At 47.6% G+C, this 22,794-nt stretch overlaps 1 protein-coding gene across 32 annotated transcripts in view; it reads right to left on the bottom strand.

Annotated features, from left to right (window-relative positions):
• The window catches only part of CACNA1C (calcium voltage-gated channel subunit alpha1 C), a 740,475-nt gene that overhangs the window by 14,773 nt on the left and 702,908 nt on the right, over positions 1–22,794 (bottom strand). For all 32 annotated transcript variants that reach the window (NM_001136522.1, XM_089303273.1, XM_089303272.1 and 29 more), the window contains 7 exons: positions 21,795–21,860; positions 20,555–20,646; positions 9,588–9,753; positions 8,906–9,033; positions 7,832–7,928; positions 5,809–5,911; positions 863–964 (listed from right to left, as the gene is read on the bottom strand). In NM_001136522.1, the coding sequence (NP_001129994.1) occupies positions 863–964; positions 5,809–5,911; positions 7,832–7,928; positions 8,906–9,033; positions 9,588–9,753; positions 20,555–20,646; positions 21,795–21,860 (754 nt within the window). The remainder of the gene's footprint in view (positions 1–862; positions 965–5,808; positions 5,912–7,831; positions 7,929–8,905; positions 9,034–9,587; positions 9,754–20,554; positions 20,647–21,794; positions 21,861–22,794) is intronic.

The raw sequence follows: 22,794 nt of genomic DNA, 5'->3' as shown, positions 1-22,794 counted from the left end.
AAGTATTTCCATCACATGTGTTTTTTAATCAACTTTTTTATGTCCCCTCACACAGTTTTCAAAATTGGTTTGCACCAAAGTAAACTTACCTTTTAGTTCCATATCCCACAAATATTTTGAAATACAGCTTGCACTGAAAATATTTCCTTATAGAATGCTTTACATTAGACTTAAGGCATTACAGTAGTATTTTGGAAATTCTATGTGTATGAATATTATGCTATCTTTGATTTTCATTTGGCGTTCTAGTAGGTAACAATACAAGGGGTCTTCAACAAATTTGTGGAAAATATGTAAAATGTAGGCAAAGGTTTTTTATTTTTTATTTTTTGCACAAAGATAAACCTTTCTCTTTATCCCATTTTCCCATTCTGGAGTATCTTCATAAAAAGAATTTGCCACGAAAAAGTGCTTCAAACTTGATGAGGCTGAGAAACACTGCTCTAGGAAGAATAAAAAAAATTTCAAACAAGAGGGGCAGGATCTCAGAGGATTCTTCTTCCAGGCCCCCAGAGCGGTCAGCCTGGTGGCTTTTGGGGAAGCCTATACTTTGTGGATTTCCTGGGAATTTCTGCCAGACTTGCACACATGTGCCTGTCCATGGCCTGCAGGCCTGCAGCAGATTCCCCATGTGACAGTGGGGCTCTGAGCTGGCGTAGGATGCTGTATCCCTGTCCCTTCTAACCAGCTGGGCCTTTGAGCCCCACAGGAAGGGTCTGGAGAAAGCAGAGCTCTTGCAAGCCTAGTGGACTCTCGGGGCCTATGTCCACATTTCTAATGATGCTACAGCCCACGAAGAGGAAGGCAGAGAAAGAATGTGGGTGGCTGAGCGCTCCAGGGCACACAGCCAGGAAGCACTTACCGCCTGCAGGGGGCACCACTTGGTCCAGCAGCTTCATGCTGGTCCGCTTCCAGATCTTCTTGATGATGGCCCGCAGCTCCTCATTGGCTTGTTCCAGGTTTCCTGAGGAAGGGAAGGTGCAAAGAGGAAGGGTCATCAGCCCATGGAGGGCCCTGGATGGGATGGATCCCTCTGCACAAAGCAGGGGGCCACTGATGGCGGCAGTGGCCCCTCCAGAAGCCCAATTTCTGTGTCTCTTCTTTCCTCACTGCTTGCTCCGCAACACCCTACCCCAGGCTGCCTGTGGCCCCCTCCCTCCTCTTGCCCTTCGTCTCTTTCTCTCTCTCTCTCAATTTTCCTTCCACCTTCCTTGCCTCCTGTGTCCTGTGCAACAGCACTGCTTTTCCCTTCCTCCCTGCCTATTGCTGAGGCCAGCCCCTGGGGTCCCACACATCTCATGCTGCTTCTCTTGTGGGTGGCCCTGGGTCTGAGCCGCTGCCCCAGCAGTGCCTGGCCAGACATCTCTCATCAGCCCCAATGGCCAGCACCAGGAGAGCAGAGAGGGTGGCTCCCCGGAGCGGCACGTCTCCTGGGCCTCCCTGGGATGCACAGGAATCCTGTGTGATCACAAGGAAAGGCAGTCTCCCCCACACGTGAACGCACCTCTGTGTCAGTGAAGACTGCCCTCCCAGTCTCCCCTAGGGAGGAGGTGGCCAAACCTCACAGCAAAAGCAGAAATCCGAAGACACTGGGTCCTGGGGCTGTGCATTTTCTCTGAGTCTACTTCCTCTTCTGGACAGACAGGCTCCATTGGTGCCTGTCCCATGTGGCCTCTGGGATATTGGGAGTTATGGCTGGGGAGAGGAATGCTCAGAACCTGCAGCTACAAAAGAGCGTGGAAGAGGCGGGACTCTAAGGTGCTCCCCACCCCCAGTCTCCACAGGGCATCTAATCCCTGCAGCTGGGAGTAGCACAGACTTCACTGCCATGATGGGGTTATGTTCCATGGCGCCTAGGATCTTACGACAGGCAGATGATCTAGGTGGTCTGACCAAATCACATGGGCCCATTAAAAGCGGGGAGTCCTCTCCAGTCTGGGGCGGAGGGACAGTGGGAGAGTTCGGCTTTGGCTGGCTGGGACGGAAACCTAAACCAAGACCCACTGTGTCAGCAGAAGACAGACAGGCAGTTTCTGTGAGCCAGCAGCTGGCAGGGAAGGGGGACGCTGGTTCTGCAACAGCGAGAAATGAATTTCACCCTCAGCCTGAATGAGCCTGGGGGCAGACACTGCCCGAGAGCCTCCAGAAGGGAACGCGGCCTCATCCACAGCCTGATTTTGGTCTTGTGTGATCCTGAGCAGACAGCCCGGCCACGCCATGGCTGCACTCATGGACCAAAGAGCCACTCAGGGGAAAGCAGTGTGGTGCTTCATTGGTGGCCACAGGACACTAGAGGCAGTGGTTGCTGCAGTTAAAGAGGACAGGCAGTGCAGAACAAGACTGCCTGAGGTCAAACCTGCCTCTGTGCCTGGAAGGCAGCAGAGAGGGGGTGATGGGCTCCCGGACTCCTCATCTGAGCACCTCATACAAACAGTCTCTGGAAGAATGCTCCTTGGCATTCCAGTTAGAGAGGCATTCAGTTCCCTTTGGGGTTAAGGTACTTAGTGATTTATGACACACGCAACCAGAGAGCTGCATAAATAATGCAGAAATATTATGGTTGCATAATATTCCCTCCCCTCCAAATTCATGTCTACCTGGACCTCAGCATGTGGCCCCCGTAGGAAATGGGGTCTTCCCACGTTAGTTACGATGAGGTCACGCTGGCCTAGGGTGGCCCCCTGTAAGAAGATGCACAGACACAAGGGCAAGGGGGCCCTGTGGTGGTGGAAGCACAGGCTGGAGTGGTGCTGCCATGCGCCCAGGAACACCAAGCACGGCTGGTAACTATCAGATACCAGGAGGGAAGCAAGGATAGATTCTCTCTCAAGAACCAACCCCACCAACACCTAAATGTTGGAATTCTGGTCTCCTGAATGGTCAAAGAATAACCTTTTCTTAGTTTTAAGCTCCCCTGGTTGGGATTGCCTGTGATGGTAGACCTAGGAAACTGATGTATCGGAGCTAGTGCTATGGCATAGTGGGTAAAGCCACCACCTGCAATGTCAGCATCCCAGATGGGCGCTGGTTCGAGTCCTGACTGCTCTACTTCTGATCCAGCTCTTTTCTATAGCCTGGGAAAGCAGTGGAAGATGGCCCAAGTCCTTGGGCCCCTGCACCCATGCGGGAGACCAAGAGGAAGCTCCTGGCTCCTGGCTTTGAATCAGTGCAGCTCTGGCCATTGTGGCCCATTGGTGAGTGAACCAGTGAATGGAAGACCACCCCCCCCCCCCAAATTCTCCTTCTCTCTCTGTGTAGCTCGGACTTTCAAATAAATAAATAAATAAATCTTTTTTTAAAAAAAAGAAACTGATGTATCCTCCCAAAGGGTCTTTCATATCATTTCAGGCCTCAGGATCTGCGTGACTGTGCAACGTCACCGACATGTAGGTCATGCTTCTACTCCACACACTTTGCTTCCGTGCCGCAAGACAAAGGCCTCTCTGCCTTGCTGCCGGACTTCGACAACGGCTCCAGGTCCCTGCAGAAGGCTCAGCTCTCTCCAGTCCCTAAAGCTCTCTAAAGCCTCAGGGCTGAGGGCTGAGGGCAGATATTTGCTCAGAGTTCTTCCTGGCCACTTCCAAGAGTGTGCCTTTCCCTCCCGGCCTAGGGTTCTAACAGGTTTCGGAGGCCTTGTTTCTGGTAAGGGCTCACTCTTGGTAGACATTCTGAGACATCTTTGTGTGGACAAGACTTTCTTTAGCTCACAATTCAGCTGTAGTTTGCATGCGGCTAACTTGGCCCCTGGTCTTGGGAATTCGCACCTCAAGCTTAGCCATCTGTGTTTGACCCCCTTTGGGTAGTTCCTTCGCATTGTCCCAGCTGGCGCTGTCCAGGTGCCATGAAGTTTGTTCTGTTGGTGCAGCGCCAGCATTGCTGAATCTTGACTTGTGCATAGCAGTGTTTCATGCTCCGCCATGGAGCAAAAACTTGCCTCAGGAAGTGACATCAAGCCTTAAGTCTCAACGGCATATTCCTTCCAGAAGTCATTATTCCTTCTTCCCTTAGAAAGGGAAACCGTTTCCATAGAACATAAGTGCAATAATATTCATAGCAGAAAACTTGGTAAGGAAGAAGGCACAAGCCACCACTCAGGAATAATCAGTATTAATATACTGAAGAACTTCCTTCTGATTCTCCTATGTTATGTTTGTTATGTTATGTTATGTTATGATTCTCCTATGTTAATACACCATGTGTGTATTAAATGTATATTTAGTTGTTTTTAAAGTACATCTATTTATACTCATTTCAGAGTGAATTATTGCATTGGCTACTGCTATTGTATTGGCATTTTAGCCTCTGCTTCCTTTGTAGTTTAGGAGTAGCAGTTGACCTATTTCCTATTTTTTTTTTTTTTTTGAAGATTAGCTCAGGGACCAGCGCTGTGGCTTAGCCGATAAAGCCCCCACCTGCAGTGCCGACATCCCTTGTGGTCACTGGTTCGAATCCTGATTGATCCATCTCTCTGCTATGGCCTGGGAAAGCAGTAGAAGATGCCCTGAGTCCTTGAGCCCCTGCAATCATGTGGGAGACCCGGGAGAAGCTCCTGACTCCTGGCTTCAGATCGGCGCAGCTCTGGCCATTGTAGCCATTTAGGGAGTGAACCTCTGGATGGAAGACCTCTCTCTCTTGGCCTTTGCCTTTTTGTAACTCTGCCTTTCCAATAAATAAATCCTTAAAAAAAAGAAAGATTAGCTCATCATTCTACCACGTTTCTTGCTGGGTTGGTTCTCTTTTCTCTTAGTTTCTGATGTTTCTGTTGCTTCTTGGAAGAATTTTACTGGGAGGAGGCACCTCTCAGGCTACTTGCTGAACTAAATTCCCGCAGGTCCTCACTTTTCTTTGCTTTACAAATGAAGAAATGCAAGAAGTGTCAGAGAAAATGACTAACAGGCCTGCGATTAGGGACAGAGCTGGGATACATTCCATCTCCACTGAAGGTGGCGCTGACTGGCAGCCGAGATTCTGAAGTTGAAATGAAAGAAGGCCAAGGACAACGCATTCTGCCTCATCTGTGTTTTCTGTAATCGCTGTGCCCATGGGCTTCAAACCTCAGCTACAAGTGGATGACCCCTGCTGCTGGGTCAGAGAAGGCCCCGCAATGGACGCCGGGGCGGGGGCCGGTGGCCCACACGCTGCAGTGGGTGACAAGCTCTTGGAGAGAAATGGCAGCACAGGTGCCTGTCACACAGCTTTTCCCACCCAGTGGCTCAGAAACAGCCACTAAGGGCAGCAGACTCCCTGCCGCAGCCATGGCGGCTATGAACCCATGGGACGCCTTGGCGCACAGTAGCAGGGACCCCTCCATGGGATGATCAGGGGATCAGTCTGAAAGGGGGCGCCCAGGTGGCATCTCCACCCTCACCTTTAGCTGCACAAAGCAGGCCACGCCCTCCAGCACAGCCACCACTTGCCATGATGTCCCCTTCCCAATACAGGTCTTTTCCATTTCAAAAGGGAGTTGAGCTCTTGAGAGACCCATGCACTGCTGGTGGTGAGGCTGGGCCCCTCCAGGTTTTGGAACTAGATAGACCGGCTTCAAGGCATCGCCCAGAATAACAGCTTGGGTCCGAGGGAAAGCCAGGGCTCCAAATATGGAAGCAGGAGGCAGTGAGGCTGCTCAAGAGGCAAAGGGAGCATGAGCGGTCCCAGTCCCTGTGCACTTGGAGCACACACGCCCTGTCTCCCTGCACCAACGCTGCATGGGACAGGAAGGGCCCAGCAGCACCCAGCGCCTGCTGAGCTCCTCGTTGGCCTGTTGGGTCTTCCAAGCAGGTCTCCTGGTGGCCCAAAGGTGACCCTTACCTTCTGTTTTGATCCTCAGAGCTGTCCTGACCAGGGCAAACAGGGTGGCGTTGAACATGACCGTCCCGTCACTGTTCAGAGGCATGTTCATGGAGACCAGGCGCTGGAGGGGAAGAGGAGGCAGAGCTGGCGACCACAGCAGGCAGGTGGTTCTCAAAGGGCCTATAGAACCGTGAGGGCTGGGGAATGCTGGGAGGGTATGAGTGTGGGTCAAACTGAAATGTATTCAAAGTCTTTTCTGGGGAGCATCTTGGCTCAGGCAGGGATGGAATGCACCCCCGTTAGACGCTCTCTCCCTCGGAACAACGTTAAGCCTCCCCTGCCCTGCCTAGCTGTCTGCTCTGACAGACAGCGTGCTCTCCGCTGCGACAAAAGACAGCTGCACACCAGGCTTTCGCAGGGTGCCCGCCTGCCAGGCAGCATTCATCCAAAGCCCAGAGAAGACAAACGGAAACAGGAGGCTCCTCGGAGGAGATGCACTGCTTCCTCTTTCTGACTACTGACAAGCATACCTCCACATCCAGCTGGACCAGGATCATCTCCCCAACTTCCCTCCTTTCACCCCAAAATGCGCTACTGTTGCAAGGTGTCACAGCACACACAGGGGTCAGGAGGGTTGCATGAAGCTCATTACAGCATCTGTGCAAAGGGAGTGGTCAAAGACACTATTTGTCAGCTCCCATGGTGGCCTCCTGTTAATCTTAGCACTGGAGGGGTTATAATTTTCCTCAGTGACTGGACCCTGTGACCCTCACAGAACTGTATAGCGGGTTAACTGGGAAGCTTTGAGCCCAGCACAGCCTGCCCAGACTCACTGGGAGGTCAGCAGGGCTGGGCTTCAGCCTTGGCCACAGGGCACTCTTCTCTACTCTTATTTTCCATCATGTTTTAGCTTTAGCTCACATTTAATTTTGATTTGGGGAAACGTACAATCTTTTCGAGTGAACCTTCCACAAGTGGATTATCTACAGAGTTGAATCTTTCTGCCGTCTGTGTTTCTTCCTCTCTACAGCTCTCTGACTCTACCCCCTCTTCTTTGGTGCTTGGTTTCTGACCCAGCACGGGGTGTTAGAATGGTGACAATGGGAGTGACATGGCAGCTGGAATTACAGGGGAGAGTATGGGGGTGACTCTCTCCTGCTGTTGGGCCGCATGGTGTGCCTGGGTGCACACATGTAGGGGGTCTCACGCTCAGGACAAGTGATGTGTCTAAAAATGAGGATGTTTGTCTTAACCTTTTTTTGGTCTTGGATTCATTCAGGAATCTGATAAAAGTGATAGAGCCCCTGCCTGGTAAGGATGTTGAGTGTTTTACTGCTTTTGCATACATTTTAGGGCTTCACAAATGTCTGAAGCCAATGCATGGCTCTCAGATGGCAAACAAAACAAAACAAACAAAAAACCTCCCAACCTGTGCACTGCGGACTAGGAAGTTTCTGGTACTATGGTTTGGATTTCCCCCAAAGGCTTATGTCAATGGCACTAAGAGGGTGGGAATTTGATCCAGTCAAAGGTTTAGAGGTGGCATCTGGGGAGGTGATTGGATTGGATGAGGCCATGATTGAGTGATGATGGCCCTATAAGGAGAGACATAGAAGACACCTCTGTGCTCCTTATTGCCATGTGGTGCTCTGCACCGCCTTGGGCCTCTGTCAGCGAAAACTCCTCCAGATTTCAAACCAGCTGGGCCGCTTGGTCTAGGACTGTGAGCCTTCAAAAGCATGAGCCAAAATAAACCTCTTTCCTTCATAAGGAAATCCACCCAAGATGCCCAGGTGACCCAGCCTGCTGAGCTGACCAAGTCTTTTATTCAGGACGGGGTGCAGAGTCCACTCAGACTTAGGGCATTCACTCAGTTGTGCCTCAACAGAGTCTAGAAGGACCCGTAAAATCTAACCTGCCCCAGACTTACTTTTTTTAGGTCCAAAAAATATTATCTTTATTCACTCAAAGGGTTACAAGACAAACAGCATCTTGCCCCTCCTATTTTCTCATTTGCCAATGAACTCAGGTCGTCTCTTACTTTGCAAGCCACACGGTGAGGGCACAGCTTCCCAAAACCCAGTGGGGGCTGAATCCGCCGGAGGAGGGTCACCACATCCAGGTGTTTGATACGACCCCTAGAAGAAGAAGAAGAGAGGAAGAGCCATCAGAGGGCCCCAGAATCTGCCAGCACCCCAGGAATCACAGGTCCCTGAGAGTTAGGGGCCCATGTATGGGAAGAACTCTCCATGGTGGAGCCCTACTGGCCATGCACAACTGAAAGGTAAAACTCCCAAACCAATACAAAGGTGTTTAGATTTTAATGAACAATTTTGTGTCAGTGCTATGTTCAAGGTGGAAGGGATTTTAGCACTGCAATTAAATTCTCAATATGTGCTTGCTGCTTCAATCACCTGACAATATGACCAAAAGGTATTTAGTGAGTGTGAAGCAAAGGTGACTGACTAATGAGAGTGTTCTTAGACCTGAAGCAAGAATAGAACAGAGCTCTACTTGACTTATGAAGCTGTGATGTCCTAATAAACTGATCACTAGTAGAAAATACTGTAAATCAACAATGCACTTAACATACCTAATCTACCAAATGTCGCTTAGCAAATTCGTGACATGGTACATTGTGGAGAACTCTACCACCAGGTAGAGATTGTGTCACTGCTGGAAGCTGCACTGTCTGCTGCTGCCTAGCACTGATAAAAGGGATCCTACTGACTACTGCTGGCCCAGGAAAAGAGCAAAATTCAAACTTTGAAGTATGGTTTGTACCCAATGTGCATCACTTTTGCACCACTGTAAACTTGAAAGATCATTAAGCCAAGCCATGGTAAGCTAGGGACCATCGGTCCTTGGTATTCATTCCTGACACTAGGATCCCCTATCCATCCACTCAACTGCAGGTGATGGTTGTGTTTCAGACTCAAAGGTACTTGGCCTCCTCTTCTCTTGATGGCCCTTGGCCCTCCCCTCTGAGGTCTGGTGCAGTTCAGCGTTTCCAGTGCATGCACCTGGTGTTGACCTGTGTTGAACCCTTCTGCAGATCTGGTCCCTCACTCCACTCTCTCAGTGTGAGACATCAGGCTTTCCTATGGACACTCACTTGGCTTCAGGGTCATACTCTGCCCAGATTCTTTTAAATTCATCCAGATGGTGGGGACCAAGGATTGACCAGTCCCTTGTCAGGTAGTCAAAGTTGTCCATGATGACAGCTACAAAGAGATTGATGATCTGCAGAGAACAAGGAGTAAAATGAGGCACTTGAAGAGGACTTTCCTACACCCTTGCCTCTTGAATCTACCTTGCCAGCTAGTGCCCTTGCTCAGCAGAAGCCAAAATCTCTAAATCCCAGCATCATGTCGCCATTTAAACAGCAGCTCCTAGATCCTATATCTCTTGGACATAAACTTGACCTGGCTCCCCTGAGAGTTGTATGTAATGAGCCCACATGTAGGCTGGACATCTTCCCTTACACCACGTTGCTGGGACAGGCTATCTTCTTTTCCTCACTCCTCAGCAAGGTTCCAAAAGAGTGTAAGCTCCCTCTAGGCCTCCATACATCACTTCTGTCCTCTGGGACAACCCCACCAGGACAAGAGCCAAGAATGGACAGAAAGATGCTGGCTGAACTTGCTCTTGCTCTGGCCCAGGGCTTCCTGCCTGTATCTTTGTGTGGCTGGGCATTCCTAAGAAGTCAGCTTCTCTGATGGGGTTACCCTGATCATGAGCTGCAGAGACCAAGGTGCTGGGCTGCCCCGTCACTGTTGAGTCCCTCCTTGGCTTACCAGGAAGGCACAAAGCATGTAGAAGCTGATGAAGTAGAAGACGGCGAAGCTGCTGCCGCAGGGGGTCTCCCCTTCTGTGCTGTTGTGGGGCTCAGACTCTGGGGCACACTTCTTGCCTGGCATGCAGGCCAGCATGATATCCTGCCAAGCCTCCCCCGTGGCACACCTGAGGGAGAGGTGAGAGAACCCAAGATCCCTAAAGCCAACCTCACTCACAGATGCAGCTGGAGCCCCCCTGCCCCCTCCCCATGGGGAATTATTGAATGAGTGTGAATGCTCTGATGCAGTCATAAAAGATGAAAATATATAGCATAATTCTGAGTGTTCTGAAGTTTTAAACAGCGACACATTATACCTTTTCTATAAACTCATCCTTTTTGCTATCAGTGTTAAATTTTTGAGGTTTAGCCATCTGGGTATATTTTAGCTCTAGTGCCTTCATATTAGCTGCTATATAGGAGTACAGTCTATAAACACAGCATTAAGAAAATCCAGAAGTGGGTATTTGGCTTAGTGATTAATTAAGGTATCTGCTTCCCACAGCAGAGTACCCAGGTTTGGTAGCCAACTCCAGCTCCTGATTCCAGCTCCCTGCCAATGCAGACCCTGGGAGGCAGTGGTGAGGGCTCAAGTGATTGGGTTCCTGCCACCCATGAGAGACCTGAATTCAGTTCCTGGCTCCTAGCTTTGGCCTTGGCCCAGTCTTAGCTGACTGTGGGTATCTGGGGAATGAACCAGCACATGGGAGCTCCTGCCCTATCTGTCTCTGCCTCTCAAATTAATTTTTAAAAAATCTACCTTCCTGTTAAGGGATGTTTAGAATTTTGTTTTTAGTTTTATTTATTTATTTGAAAGACAGAATGATAGAGAAGGAAAGACAGACAGACCTTCCACCTGCTGATTTACTACCCAAATGCCCACAACAGCATGGGCTGGGCCAGGTCAAAGTCAGGAGCCAGGAACTCCACCCAGGTCTTCCACATGGGTGGCAGGAACCTAAGTACAAAGTCCATCATCTGAGACCTCCCAGGCTCATTAGTAGGAAGCTAGATTAAAAGTGGAGGTTGAGGCTGGCACAGCGGCTCACTAGGCTAATCCTCCACCTTGCGGCGCCGGCACACTGGGTTCTAGTCCCGGTCGGGGCGCCAGATTCTATCCTGGTTGCCCCTCTTCCAGGCCAGCTCTCTGCTGTGGCCAGGGAGTGCAGTGAAGGATGGCCCAAGTGCTTGGGCCCTGCACCCCATGGGAGACCAGGATAAGTACCTGGCTCCTGCCATCGGATCAGCGCAGCACGCCGGCCGCGGCGGCCATTGGAGGGTGAACCAACGGCAAAGGAAGACCTTTCTCTCTGTCTCTCTCTCTCTCTCTGTCCACTCTGCCTGTCAAAAAAAAAAAAAAAAAAAGTGGAGGTTGAACTTGATCCCAGGCACTTCAATATGGAATTGCAAGCATCTCAAGTGGTGGCTTAACCCACTGTGCTACAACGTGCCCCCGCCCCCTTTTCTATTACAAACAACACTGAAATAAACGTGCACACTTTAGGTATCTGTTTAGAAGTGGAACTGCTAGTTGAAAGTACATGTGTCTTCACCAGTACCAGGCATTTCTTACTCTCCAAGTGTTTTTCCAGTTTCGACTCCCATCATCAGTGTGGAGATGTGTTATTAGAGATGCATCAACTTGTGGTATTAGTAGTGAATTCTAAAAAAATGTCATCCATACAGTAAGTGGCAATGATATTTAATGGCTGTTTTAAAATGAATCGAGAATTTTATCTTCAGTTAAACTGCATGTTCATATTTTGGGTTGTTGGACTCTGGGTTATTTTGGTTGTTCAATTTGTAGGATCTTTTATATTTTCTTCATATATTCATCCTTTGGTAATTATATGCATTACAAGTATCCTCCTCCAGTCTGTGGCTTGCCTCTTGCTCTATTTGTAGCATACTTTGGTGAATCTAAGTCTTAAATTTCAATGTAGCCAAATTCCTTCTTCTTTATTCCTTTTTTTCACCTACATTTTATGCTTTTTGCATCTTGCTTAAAAACCCCATTTGGTGGGGGGCAGCATTGTAGCATAGCAGGTAAAGCCATTGCCTATGATGCCAGCATCCTGTATGGGTACCAGTTTGAGTCCAGGTTGACCCACTTCCAATCCATTTCCCTGCTAATTCATCTGGGAAAGGAGAGGAGGATGGCCCAAGTGCTTGGGCCCATGTACCCATGTGAGAGACCCAGAAGAAGTTCCTGGCTCCTGGCTTCAGTCTTGTCTAGCCCTGGCCATTGCAGCCCTTTGGGAAGTGAACCAGTAGATGGAAAAAATCTCTCTCTGTCTCTCCCTTTCTATAATTGTGCCTTTCAAATAAATAATAAATCTTTTAAAAAAATCCTTCCCTATTCTAGGTCACAAAGGTATTTTCCTCTACATTTTTCAAAAGGTTCTAAAGTCTTATTTTTCACACTAACTCATAAACCTGAATTATATTTTTGTGTTCAACATTAGGTATGCATATGCTTTTATCTTTCTGAATAATTAATTTTCCGAATACTATTTACTGAATGGCACACCTTTACTTACTGATTTGAGATATCTCTTCTTATATAAATTGTATTTCTACAGATGCCTGGGTCTTGTGGCAGCCTCTGTTGCAATGCATGGGCTTCCTTGACTGTTCCTTTTTTTTTTTTTTTTAAGATTTATTTATTTTTTGAGAGGTCAAGTTACAGACAGACAGAGGGAGAGACAGATAGGTCTTCCAACTGCTGGATCACTTCCCAAATGGCCACAATGGCCAGAGCTGGGCCAATCCAAAGCCAGGAGCCAGGAGTTTCTTCCAGGTCTCCCACTTGGGTGCAGGAGCTCAAGCACCTGGGCCACCTTCCACTGCTTTCCTAGGCCATAAACAGAGAGCTGGATGGGAAGAGGAGCAGCTGGGATACAAACCAATGTACATATGGATGCTAGCATCCATAACCTACTATGCCACAGTGCCAGCCCCTCCTCATCTGTCTTAACACCAGGATTCTACACTGCTGTGGGGAGCAACTCGGACTAGACTAAGTTACTGGAATTAAGACATTCTATGCATCTGCTCTCCCACAATATGGCGCTGGGAGAGGAGTAAACAACTTCTACACAGCTGCCTCTCGCCAATTTGATTGAGCTGCAGGAGCTGATCCTGCTCCTGATTGGAGGAGAGCGGCGTGCTCGGCATGTGGGTAGCAGAGTTGGGATTGGCGGAAGAGGACTATAAAGGAGGAGAGAGACAACATGCACCAGGAACATCCGGATAACATCTGAGCAGCCCCCGAGAGAGCCGGCTGGTGGTGTGCCGCTCCCCCGCGGAAGTGGGGAAAGTGGCAGGGGGAACCGCCCCTCCACGGAGGTGGAGGGGTCGGCAGCCAACCCGGGAAGGACCAGCAGCAAACCCGGGAAGGGCCGAGCAGACAAAAGAACAATGCAGGGTTTAGTGTCGTTCCTCCACGAAGAGGGGGAGCGACACACTGCCCCCACTTGCTGCCCTGGGAGAGCTCCAGCTTGCTCTTCCAAGTTTGTCCTAATGTTAATTTTTCTTTTCAATGCCACAGACACATTAGCAATGGAGCGTCAATTTCTATGAATGAAACTGTTGATAATCGTAATAGAATTTCATTAAAACATAGATTAACTTGGGGAATCCTGACATCTTTGTGCTATTAAATCCACTGTGGTATACCTCTCCATGTAGTTTGACTTCATCGGTTTTTAAAGTTTTTACAAAATTTATTTACAAACTTTTTACAAAATTTGTTAAGTTATTTTTAGGTATCTGTTGCACACTGTAAATGGTCTAGTTTAAGAGTTGTATCAGTTTGTTGTTGATGGAAAGAAAACAGAATCGATGTCTTATACACAGGCTAAATAAACTCTACTCCTAGTTTTAAGTTTTCTGTAGTTTCCGTATTTTCTGCAGTTGTATATTCTACCATGGCAATCAGGTTTTGCCATTTAATTTTGTTTTTTCCTCTCCAATTCTTATCATTTGGTTTAGTTTTTCTCATAGTATGGGGTAAGACTTGCAGTACCATGTTGTCTTTATTCTATTAGTATCCTATTAATTGTGTTAAAGTGTTTTCAGTTGATTTGCATGAATTTTCTACTTGCATTATCCAACAAACAGCAGTTACGCCTCTACGTTTTCGTATGTACAACCTGCGTTTTTTTCTCATTTTTTGTCGGCATCAGTGTGTGCTGATGAGCAGGGAGGTGTCCCCGTCTCTCTTTCCTGGAGAGCTCAGGTGACACAGGGATGGCCTCGTGCTCGACAGTCTGGTAGGCTCCACACAGGAAAATATTGGCTCTTGGGTCTTTTTGGAGGCTGAGACTTTATCTTTTCAATTTAAATTTATTCTAAGGATTTTTGTGATTCCTATTTTCCTATACAAAAGTATCCACTTCATTTAGATTTCTTAATGTATTGACATAAATTTGTTCATAATACTCTCTATCTCTCTTCTGTTTTTTCTTAAATTTTTATTTATCTTTTTGAGAGAGAGAGAGAAAGAGAGAGAGAAACAGAGAGAGAGAGAGTATCCTATCTGCTGGTTCACTCCCCCAAACGCCTACAGTGACCATAGCTGGGCCAGGCTGAAACCAATAGCTAGGAACTGAATCTGGGTGTCTCATGTGGGTAACAAGAACCCAAGTCCTTGCACCAACACTGCTGCCTTCCAGGGTCTGCATTAGTGGGAAAATAGAGACAGGATCTGGAGCCAAAAATTGAACATAGCTACTGGTTATGATGTCATAACCAGCAGGTTAAAAAGTCTGCCACAGGATGGTTAATAGTAGTAGTAGTAGTAGTAGTAGTTTGTTTTTGAGGGTTGATCTTATTTATTTGTTATTCCTAGGAAACCTTATTTTTGACAGGACTCATACTCAGAGACCAAGGTTCTCAGAGAAGACAGCCTCCATCTCTTGACAATTTTCCCATGGCATTTTTCTTCGGTTTCCATTCTCTGGGCCAAAAGTTTAACACATCCTTTGGGCTCTTCCTTCTGTCATGGTGTGCACTTTTTCTTGGTGCATGCCCCTGTGTCTCTGCTGCGGGACATGTACAGTAACAAGACATGAGACTTACGTGCATTTTTCCTAGGCTTTTTCCAGTCTTTGTTTAGCGGCCTCTGCACAACAGCTTGGAACCATTTCTAGAGAGACCGAGGAGTTTGCAGATTGTTCTCTGGGTCCCAGCTGATGAGGCACCATGGCGTCACTACTGAGTCCAGAATATCCCTCTCCTTTCTATTTGTACAACAAAACTGAGAAAGCTAGGATTCATAATCCACCCGTTCTTTCTTCAGTTCTCCTTGGTTTCTAACAGGAATGTCCCTTATCCGTAGCAGGTGCACACAGTCACACGACACAGGGAAGCTTCATTTGTCAGCTCTTTCACGACATCCATTCTTTGCCCAAGGTGTCTGCAGCCAACTTTGGTGGCCACGTCCTTCTCCCACAAGCACAGGCAGGAGATCCCCAGTTTCATCTTGAGGCAACTGATCATCTCCAGGTTGCCACAAAAAAAAAGTGTAAAATTCTCTTGTCTACATTCTAACTACATTGATTTTTGCACTCCTGTTCTTGTGTCTTTTTTCCAATTGGATTTGATGAAAGTTTTCTTATATATCTTTCCCAGAAAATTAGCTTTAGAGTTTATTGATGAAATCTATTTTTTGCTCTATATGTGGTTAATTTATGTTGTTTTGTTTTTAGTTTTAAAGCTTTAAAAGAAATGTATATGTTTATAACTTGGGGTTATATTTTGATTCCTTTTTGCATTTATTGGTTTCTTTACTATAAAATTTTTTATGGAATAGATGAATTTTGGGCTCTGTTTTCTTTGGTGTTGATTGATGTGTCTCATATGCCTAAGACACAGTACTATTACTCTAAATAGTAATATTTAGAGTAATATTTCTAAATAGTTTACAGTTTCAGCTTTGATACACTTAGAATAAGAAGTATTTTAAGGGGATGATTTGGAGGGGCTATTGTTTTATGGTTAATTTCCGATTTACTTATATTGAAGTCAGAATTGTTAGAATTTATCAAATTCTTCTCATGACCTAAATTTGGTCTAATTTTTATGAATATTTCTGGGTGCTCAAAAGGTATGTGGATTTTTTTTGCCATTTGATCTGGTTTTTTAAAGACTTATTTATTTATTTGAAAGGTAGAGTTATATGGTGGGGGGCAGAGGGAGGGAGAGAGAGAGAAAGCAAGCTTCCATTCACTGGTTCACTCCCGCAATGGCCAGGGCTGAGGCAGGTCAAAGCCAAGAGCCTGGAACTCCATCCAAGTCTCAAAGGTAGGTGGCAAAGGCCAAAGTACTTGGGCTATCTTCTGCTGCTTTCCCAGGCACATTTTACAGGGAGCAGGACAGGAAGCAGAGCACCCAGGATTCGAACTGGCACTCATATGTGATGCTAGCATCGCAGGTGGTGGCTTAACCCACTGTGCCACAATGCCAGCCCCATGATCTGTTATTTTTTATGAAGTATATTAAATCTTCCACTGTGTGCTTATGCACATGTGTGTATTTTTTCCTTATGGTTCTATCAAAGTCTGATTCATTTCCAAATTACATAGTTGGGCTCAGTCAGTTTTATGACAATTCTAAATTCTCGTTTTTCTTATACCTCTTCATCTTGTTTGATGTGTTTTGCTTGGAGTTCTCTTTATTCTGATACTGCTACTACTACATCTATAGTGTAAGCACCATCTGGTATTCCTTCCCCATCCTTTTATTTTCATTCCCTTTAGGGCATCTTAAATTACTGTATCTATTATAATAAATAGGCTAGGGTTACATTTCTTAAATCCAACATAGACTATGTTTTAACAGAGAAATTTGTCATTTTTTTTTTAGTGACTGTGACTATCTTTGCTCCTATTGCTGCCATCTTACCACACTGTTCTAAATTCCACATTCTATTTCCTTCCTTTGATGAATTGCCCAAGTTTTTTTTGTCCACTCCCCAACCCCCCACCAGTGGTTTGGAATATATATATTGCATTCCCTGTTTTCTAGTGGTTGATATTTAAATATACTTAAATGTTTTTAAATGTAGCTTTTCATTGCGTTTAAAGGGCAAAGTGAGAGACAGAGACCTCAGAGAGCTCCCATTCAATGATCCACTCCCCAGATTCCCATAATAACCAGGGTCAGGCCCGATGGAAGACAGAGGCTGGGAACTCAACCCAGATCTCCCACACAGTGGCGGGGACCCAAGCACTTGATCCATTGCTGCTGCCTCCCACGGTGCACAAGAGCCAAAGCTGGAATGGAAAGCAGAGCCAGGCCTGGATCCCAGGCCTTCTCATATGTGAGGCAGGCCTTCCAAGTGCATCTTAACCTCAGTGACAAACACATGGCCTGAATTTCAAGTATTTAACATATATATTTATACACACTTTTTTTTTTTTTTTTTTTTTTTTTTTTTTTTTTTTTTGACAGGCAGAGTGGACAGTGAGAGAGAGAGACAGAGAGAGAAAGGTCTTCCTTTGCCGTTGGTTCACCCTCCAATGGCCGCCGCTACAGCCGGCGCACCGCGCTGATCCTGGCAGGAGCCAGGTGCTTTTCCTGGTCTCCCATGGGGTGCAGGGCCCAAGCACTTGGGCCATCCTCCACTGCACTCCCTGGCCATAGCAGAGAGCTGGCCTGGAAGAGGGGCAACCGGGACAGAATCCGGCGCCCCAACCGGGACTAGAACCCGGTGTGCCGGCGCCGCAAGGTGGAGGATTAGCCTATTGAGCCACGGCGCCGGCTCTATTTATACACACTTTGGATGGAGCTCCCAGTTCCTGGCCTTGGGACCATCTGTGGAGTGAAGCAGCAGATCAAAGATATCTTCCTCTGGAGAACCCCCTCTCTCTATCACTCTTTCAAATTAATGAAACAAAAATCTGTTTTAAAGAGTTACATATAGAATTATAGTATCAATTTCTTCTCCCCAAAGAAGAGAAGAATCTTATTACAGTTTCATGCTTCTCATTCATCTACCTTCTCACTCCCTATTTGCCGGCATAATAGGGGATTATGCTGCCAAATTGTGACTGAAGTTGTGGATATTTTCTCTGAACAATTATTTACACTTCATACAACTCATAACCATAAACTTTATCATATCTTTACCTGTGCTATTAATCTTCATACTCTATTTCTTAGACTCACTTTTCATTTCATGGAAGAGTACTGTTGTGTAACTGCTTAGGGAAGGGTTTTATGAGGGAATAACTTTCTTGGTTCTTATGTTTCTGAATGCTGATTAGATTCTATGTAGGAGTCTAGGTTCAAAAATACATTTTCCTCATAATTTTGAAGTCTGAGGTTAATTGATTCTTTTGAGAGAATTTTTTTTCTTTTTTGGCAGCACCATTATAGAAGAGACTGTCTTCTCTCCATTGCATATTCTTCTTTTTTAAAAAAAAATATTTATTTATTTATTTGAAAGTCAGAGTTACACAGAGAGAGAAGGAGAGGCAGAGAGAGAGAGAGAGGTCTTCCATCTGCTGGTTCATTTCCCAGTTGGCAGCAACAGCTGAAGCTGCACCAATCCGAAGCCAGGAGCTTCTTCCAGGTCTCCCATGCGAGTGCAGGGGCCCAAGGACTTGGGCCATCTTCTACTGCTATTCCAGGCCATAGGAGAGAGCTGGATTGGAAGTGGAGCAGCTGAGGCTCGAATCGGCGCCCATATGGGATGCTGGCTCTGCAGGCAATGGTTTTACCGGCTACTCCACAGCACCAGCCCACCCGCCTGTCTGCCCGCCTGCCTGCTGCCTCCCTTCCACTCTCTTTCCCTCCCTCCCTCATTTTCTCTCTATTTTTTTTAAACAGAAACTATATTTAATTTTATTAATTGGGGTGGCTCCCATCTGCTGATTCACTCCCAAAATGCCTGTGGTAGCCAGGGCTGGGACAGGCTGAAGCGAGAAGCCAGGAAGTCAAACCAGGTCTCCCACAGGGTGGCAGGGACACAAACACTTGGGTCCTCACTTGCTGCTTCCCAGGATGTATGTTAACGGGAGGCTGGAATGAGAACTCAGTCTGGACACTGTGATGTGGGCTGCTGTACATCCCAACGGTGTTTCAACCACTGTGCCAAACTCCTGCTCCCATGTGTGTTCTTTGTTCCTTCGTTGAACCTCAGTGGATGAAATGCATGGGTTTGTTTCTGGAATCTAATATGTTACGTCAGTTGTGTCTGTTTTTATGTAGTGACCATGCCATTTTGGTTACTAATTTTGAGGGTAGCATCATACTTCCAATTTTCTTTTCTTTCTCATGATTGTTTTAACTATTTGGGGGTCTTATGTGGTTCCATATGAATTTTAGTATTCCCTTTCTATTTCAGTGAAAGATGCCACTGGAATTTTGATAGGAATTCCACCAAATCTGCAGAAAACTTTGGGTAGTATGGACACTTTAACAATATTAACTCTTCAATCCATAAACATGGCATACTTCTCTATTTCTTTGTGTTGTCAACATTTCTTTCATTAATGTTTTATAGTTTTCTGTATATGGATATTTCACCTTCTTGGCTAAGCTTACTTCTAAGTATTTTTATGTTACTGTGAATGATATTAATTTTAATTTCTTTTCCAGATTGTTCCTTGTTAGTGTAAATAAATGTTACTATTTTTTGTGTTGATTTTGTATCCTATAACTTTACTGAATTCATGTGTCAGTTCTACCTATGTCTTAATGGAGTCTTAAAGTTTTCTACATATAAAACCATAGAACTGCAGAGGTAATTTCTCTTCCTCCTTCCCTGTTTGGAGGCCTTTTATTTCTTTTACTTGTCTAATTGCTCTGACTAGAACTTCCAGTCCTGTGTTGCATAGAAACAGTAAGTGAGAATGGGGGCTGGCATTGTGATGTACCTGGTAAAGCTGCCACCTGCAGCGCCAACATCCCATATGGGTGCCAGTTGGAGTCTCTACCGCTCTGCTTCCAACCCAGCTCCCTGCTAATGCACCCAAGTGCTTGGGCCCCTGCATCCATGTGAGAGATCTGGAAGAAGCTTCTGGCTTTGGACTGGCCCAGCTCAGGACGTTGAAGCTATTTGGGGAGTGAACTAGCAGATGGAAGATCTCTCTCACTCTCACTCTCGCTCTCTCTCTAACTCTTTCAAATAAATAAACAAATCTTAAAAAAGAAAAAACAGTGAGAATGGCCATGCTTATACAGCTCCTGATCTTCTAAGAAAACCTTTGAACTCTCCGCTGGGTCTGCTGTCTGCTCTGGGTTGGCCACGGGTGGCTTTTATTGTGCTGAAGAGCATTCCTCCTCTGCCTCAGTTGCCAAGGGCTTTTATCATGAAAAGATGCTGAATTTCATCAAATGCTTTTCTGCGCCTATGAGATGCTCACATGGCTTCTGCCCTTCAGTCTTACTGTGCTGCCATCACCTTTACTGATCTGTGTGTGTGGAACCATCCTTGCACCCCAAGTTCAGACGCTGCTTGTCTGTGATAAACGAGCCTTCTAAGGTGATGGCATTCTGCTGAGGATTTCTGCATCTGGGTTCCTCGGGGACAGACCTGGGGTGGACGGCACAACCTGAGGCTGGCTCACGTGGAGATAAAACTCAGCGCACAGCAACCGGCAGGCACTGGCCAATGGCTCTACCTCCGTGTTTATCTAGCAAGGAAACTGAGACCAGAGATTCCGTATCTTGCTGAAGGTCAGAAAGCCAGTGTGTGGCAGGCCTGGCCTTGAGCCCATACAGATTCCCAGCCAGTGTGTTTTTAGGGTTTGACTTTTTGGTCTCCAAAGGGGTTTCAGTGGTGGCCAGCAGGTATGTCACAGAGGGAAAGTCACGTCGAATAACAGAGGGGAGGCTTGCAAACGGGGAGACGGCGCCCTGCTTCTCCGCCCAGGCTGCATCATGCAAGTGTGAGTGTGTGCATGTGTCCTGGAGACCCACCTGAAGAGGAGCAGCACAGCTTGGGGGAAGGTCTGGAAGTTGTTGTTCCGGTTGATCTCCGTGGTGTCGTTCAGGGCGATTTTCCCAAACACCTGATGGGGGGAAGGAAGAGGTACTGGGTGACCTGCGGCCAGACGGAGGGTCCTAACATCCAACTGTGGGTCCGGTCAGTGGTTTCTTTGGGGGATACAGGTGTCTCTGGGACTGGCTGACATACAAGGCAAACGATCTCACGCTGCAACCTGGTAGGCATCTGCTGCCCACCCAGACTCTGATCCCAATTCCTTCCCCTGCACAAGGGAAAGAGGAGCAGTGTCTTTGACCCTCAGGAAAGGTCCCTGCACCCCAAGGTGAGCTGGGGCTGCTTAGAAGGGGACCCTCCTTCTGGGCAGCTCCTGGGGTTCACTGCCTTCTGCCCTCTGCTGTGTCAGCTCGGTATGTCCATGTACTCTTCCAGCTTGAGCTCTTGGCTTTGGGGTGATACAGAATGTGTGATCCAGGGCTTAGGCAACCTCATTTCATTTCTGAAACCCAAGGTCTCCTCTCTCCCTGATCTTTTTGTGAAAGCGACACTCACCTTAGAAACAGCCACTCTTTGTCAGGTATCAGGGTGATCTCAAAAGGCGTTGGCCCATGAGCCCTTGGGTCCTTCTGCACTGAGCACGCAGAAGGAGCTATGGAGGGAAAGCTCAAAGCTGTGGGGGTGGGCAGAGGGAGGTCCTCCTGTGTCTGACCTTGGGGACCCAGCCAGAGACCTGGAGAGAGGCTGGGAGCTCTGGGTGTGGGGCAGGAGAAGGTGCAAGGGGAGTCTGCGAGGGAAGAAGGGAAGACCCCCAAAAAACTGCAACACATTTGGTGGGACAGGCCTGCCTTCTGGCCCTCCCAGTCGCCGGCCTGCACTGAGCAGCACTGGTAGGCAGTCACCCTCAGGGCCACCAGACCTGGCCAGAGTAGGGCATCTGGTCAGGCACACCCTTCCCGCTGTTTCTTGAGAAAAGGCTGGGTCTAATTCAGGAGTAATTTCCTGTACCAAGGGCAGAACCCAGGCCTGGGGCCATGGGAAGGAAGCTCTCTGCACATAGCCCATAACTGACCAGCCACCCCTCTACCTAGAGGAGACCCATCTTGGGGAACTCAGCCAGCAAGAGTGAGGGGCAGAGGAGGAAGGGCAGGGAGGTGGTGCCGGAAACTGGAAGACAAGGAGGCGGCCCTGGGGCCAGCAGCGGGTGGCCCTGCCTACCTGCATCCCGATCACAGCATAGATGAAGAACAGCATTACGATCAGAAGAGCCACATAGGGCAGGGCCTGGAAGGAAGCAGACGTGACCGTGGTGAGGCGGCACGGGAGGCCGGCCGGGTCCCTGCTCAGCAGCACCGCGCCCATCTCTGCAGCCAGCAGCCGCTGCCTGCGGCCAGCATGGCACCCACGTACGGGCACTGGGAGGAGGCCTTGGGAATGGGCACTGACTTCTCACTTCAGCTCAGATTTAACCCGCTGAGCAGCAGTGTGGTGGGCCAGGAAAAGGAGGCGCAGAGTGACAGATACGGCGTGATCCCACCATAGTAAACCAACGGAGATGAGCAAGGCTGCCTCCGACCCGATGGACGTACAGCAAGGAGAAAGCGGTGGGGGCTGAACACTGCTCACGGTGGGGACACAGGGAGTGGCTTACTGTTGCTCCACCAGTTGTGGTGAACAGGTATTACTATTGTAGTAAGAACACGGAATAACGAATAAGTGTGAAGGAAGATCTTGACGCCAACTTTTTCTGCCACTCTGTAGCTTGTGCCTGTTGCTTAACCTCTCTCAGCCTCAGTTTCCTCATCTGAAGAATGGGAATAGCAATAATTACCTCTCAGGAGTTGTGTGGTGTGTAATTTTTCCTCCATATGCTTTAAAGCATATGAAGGGGCCGGTGCTGTGGCGCTGTGGGTTAAAGTGCCAGCCTGCAGCACCGGCATCCCATATGGACGCAGGTTCGTGTCCCGGCAGCTCCACTTCCTATCCAGCTCTCTGTTATGGCCTGGGAAAGCAGTAGAAGATGGCCCAGGTCCTTTGGCTCATGCACCCATGTAGGAGACCCAGAAGAAGCTCCTGGCTCCTGGCTTCGGATCAGCTCAGCCCTGGCTATTGAAGTCATTTGGGGAGTGAACCAGGAGAATGGAAGACCTCTCTCTCTGGCTCTACCTCTCTCTATAACTCTTTCAAATAAATAAAATAAATCTTTAAAAAAATAAAG

The sequence above is a fragment of the Oryctolagus cuniculus genome, chromosome 9 (genome assembly GCF_051225735.1).
Source record: "Oryctolagus cuniculus isolate XC-2025 breed Fujian yellow rabbit chromosome 9, ASM5122573v1, whole genome shotgun sequence".
Taxonomy (NCBI): Eukaryota; Metazoa; Chordata; class Mammalia; order Lagomorpha; family Leporidae; genus Oryctolagus; species Oryctolagus cuniculus.
The sequence above is the reverse complement of the archived record's forward strand: the minus strand, read 5'-3'. Positions and strand labels throughout refer to the sequence as shown.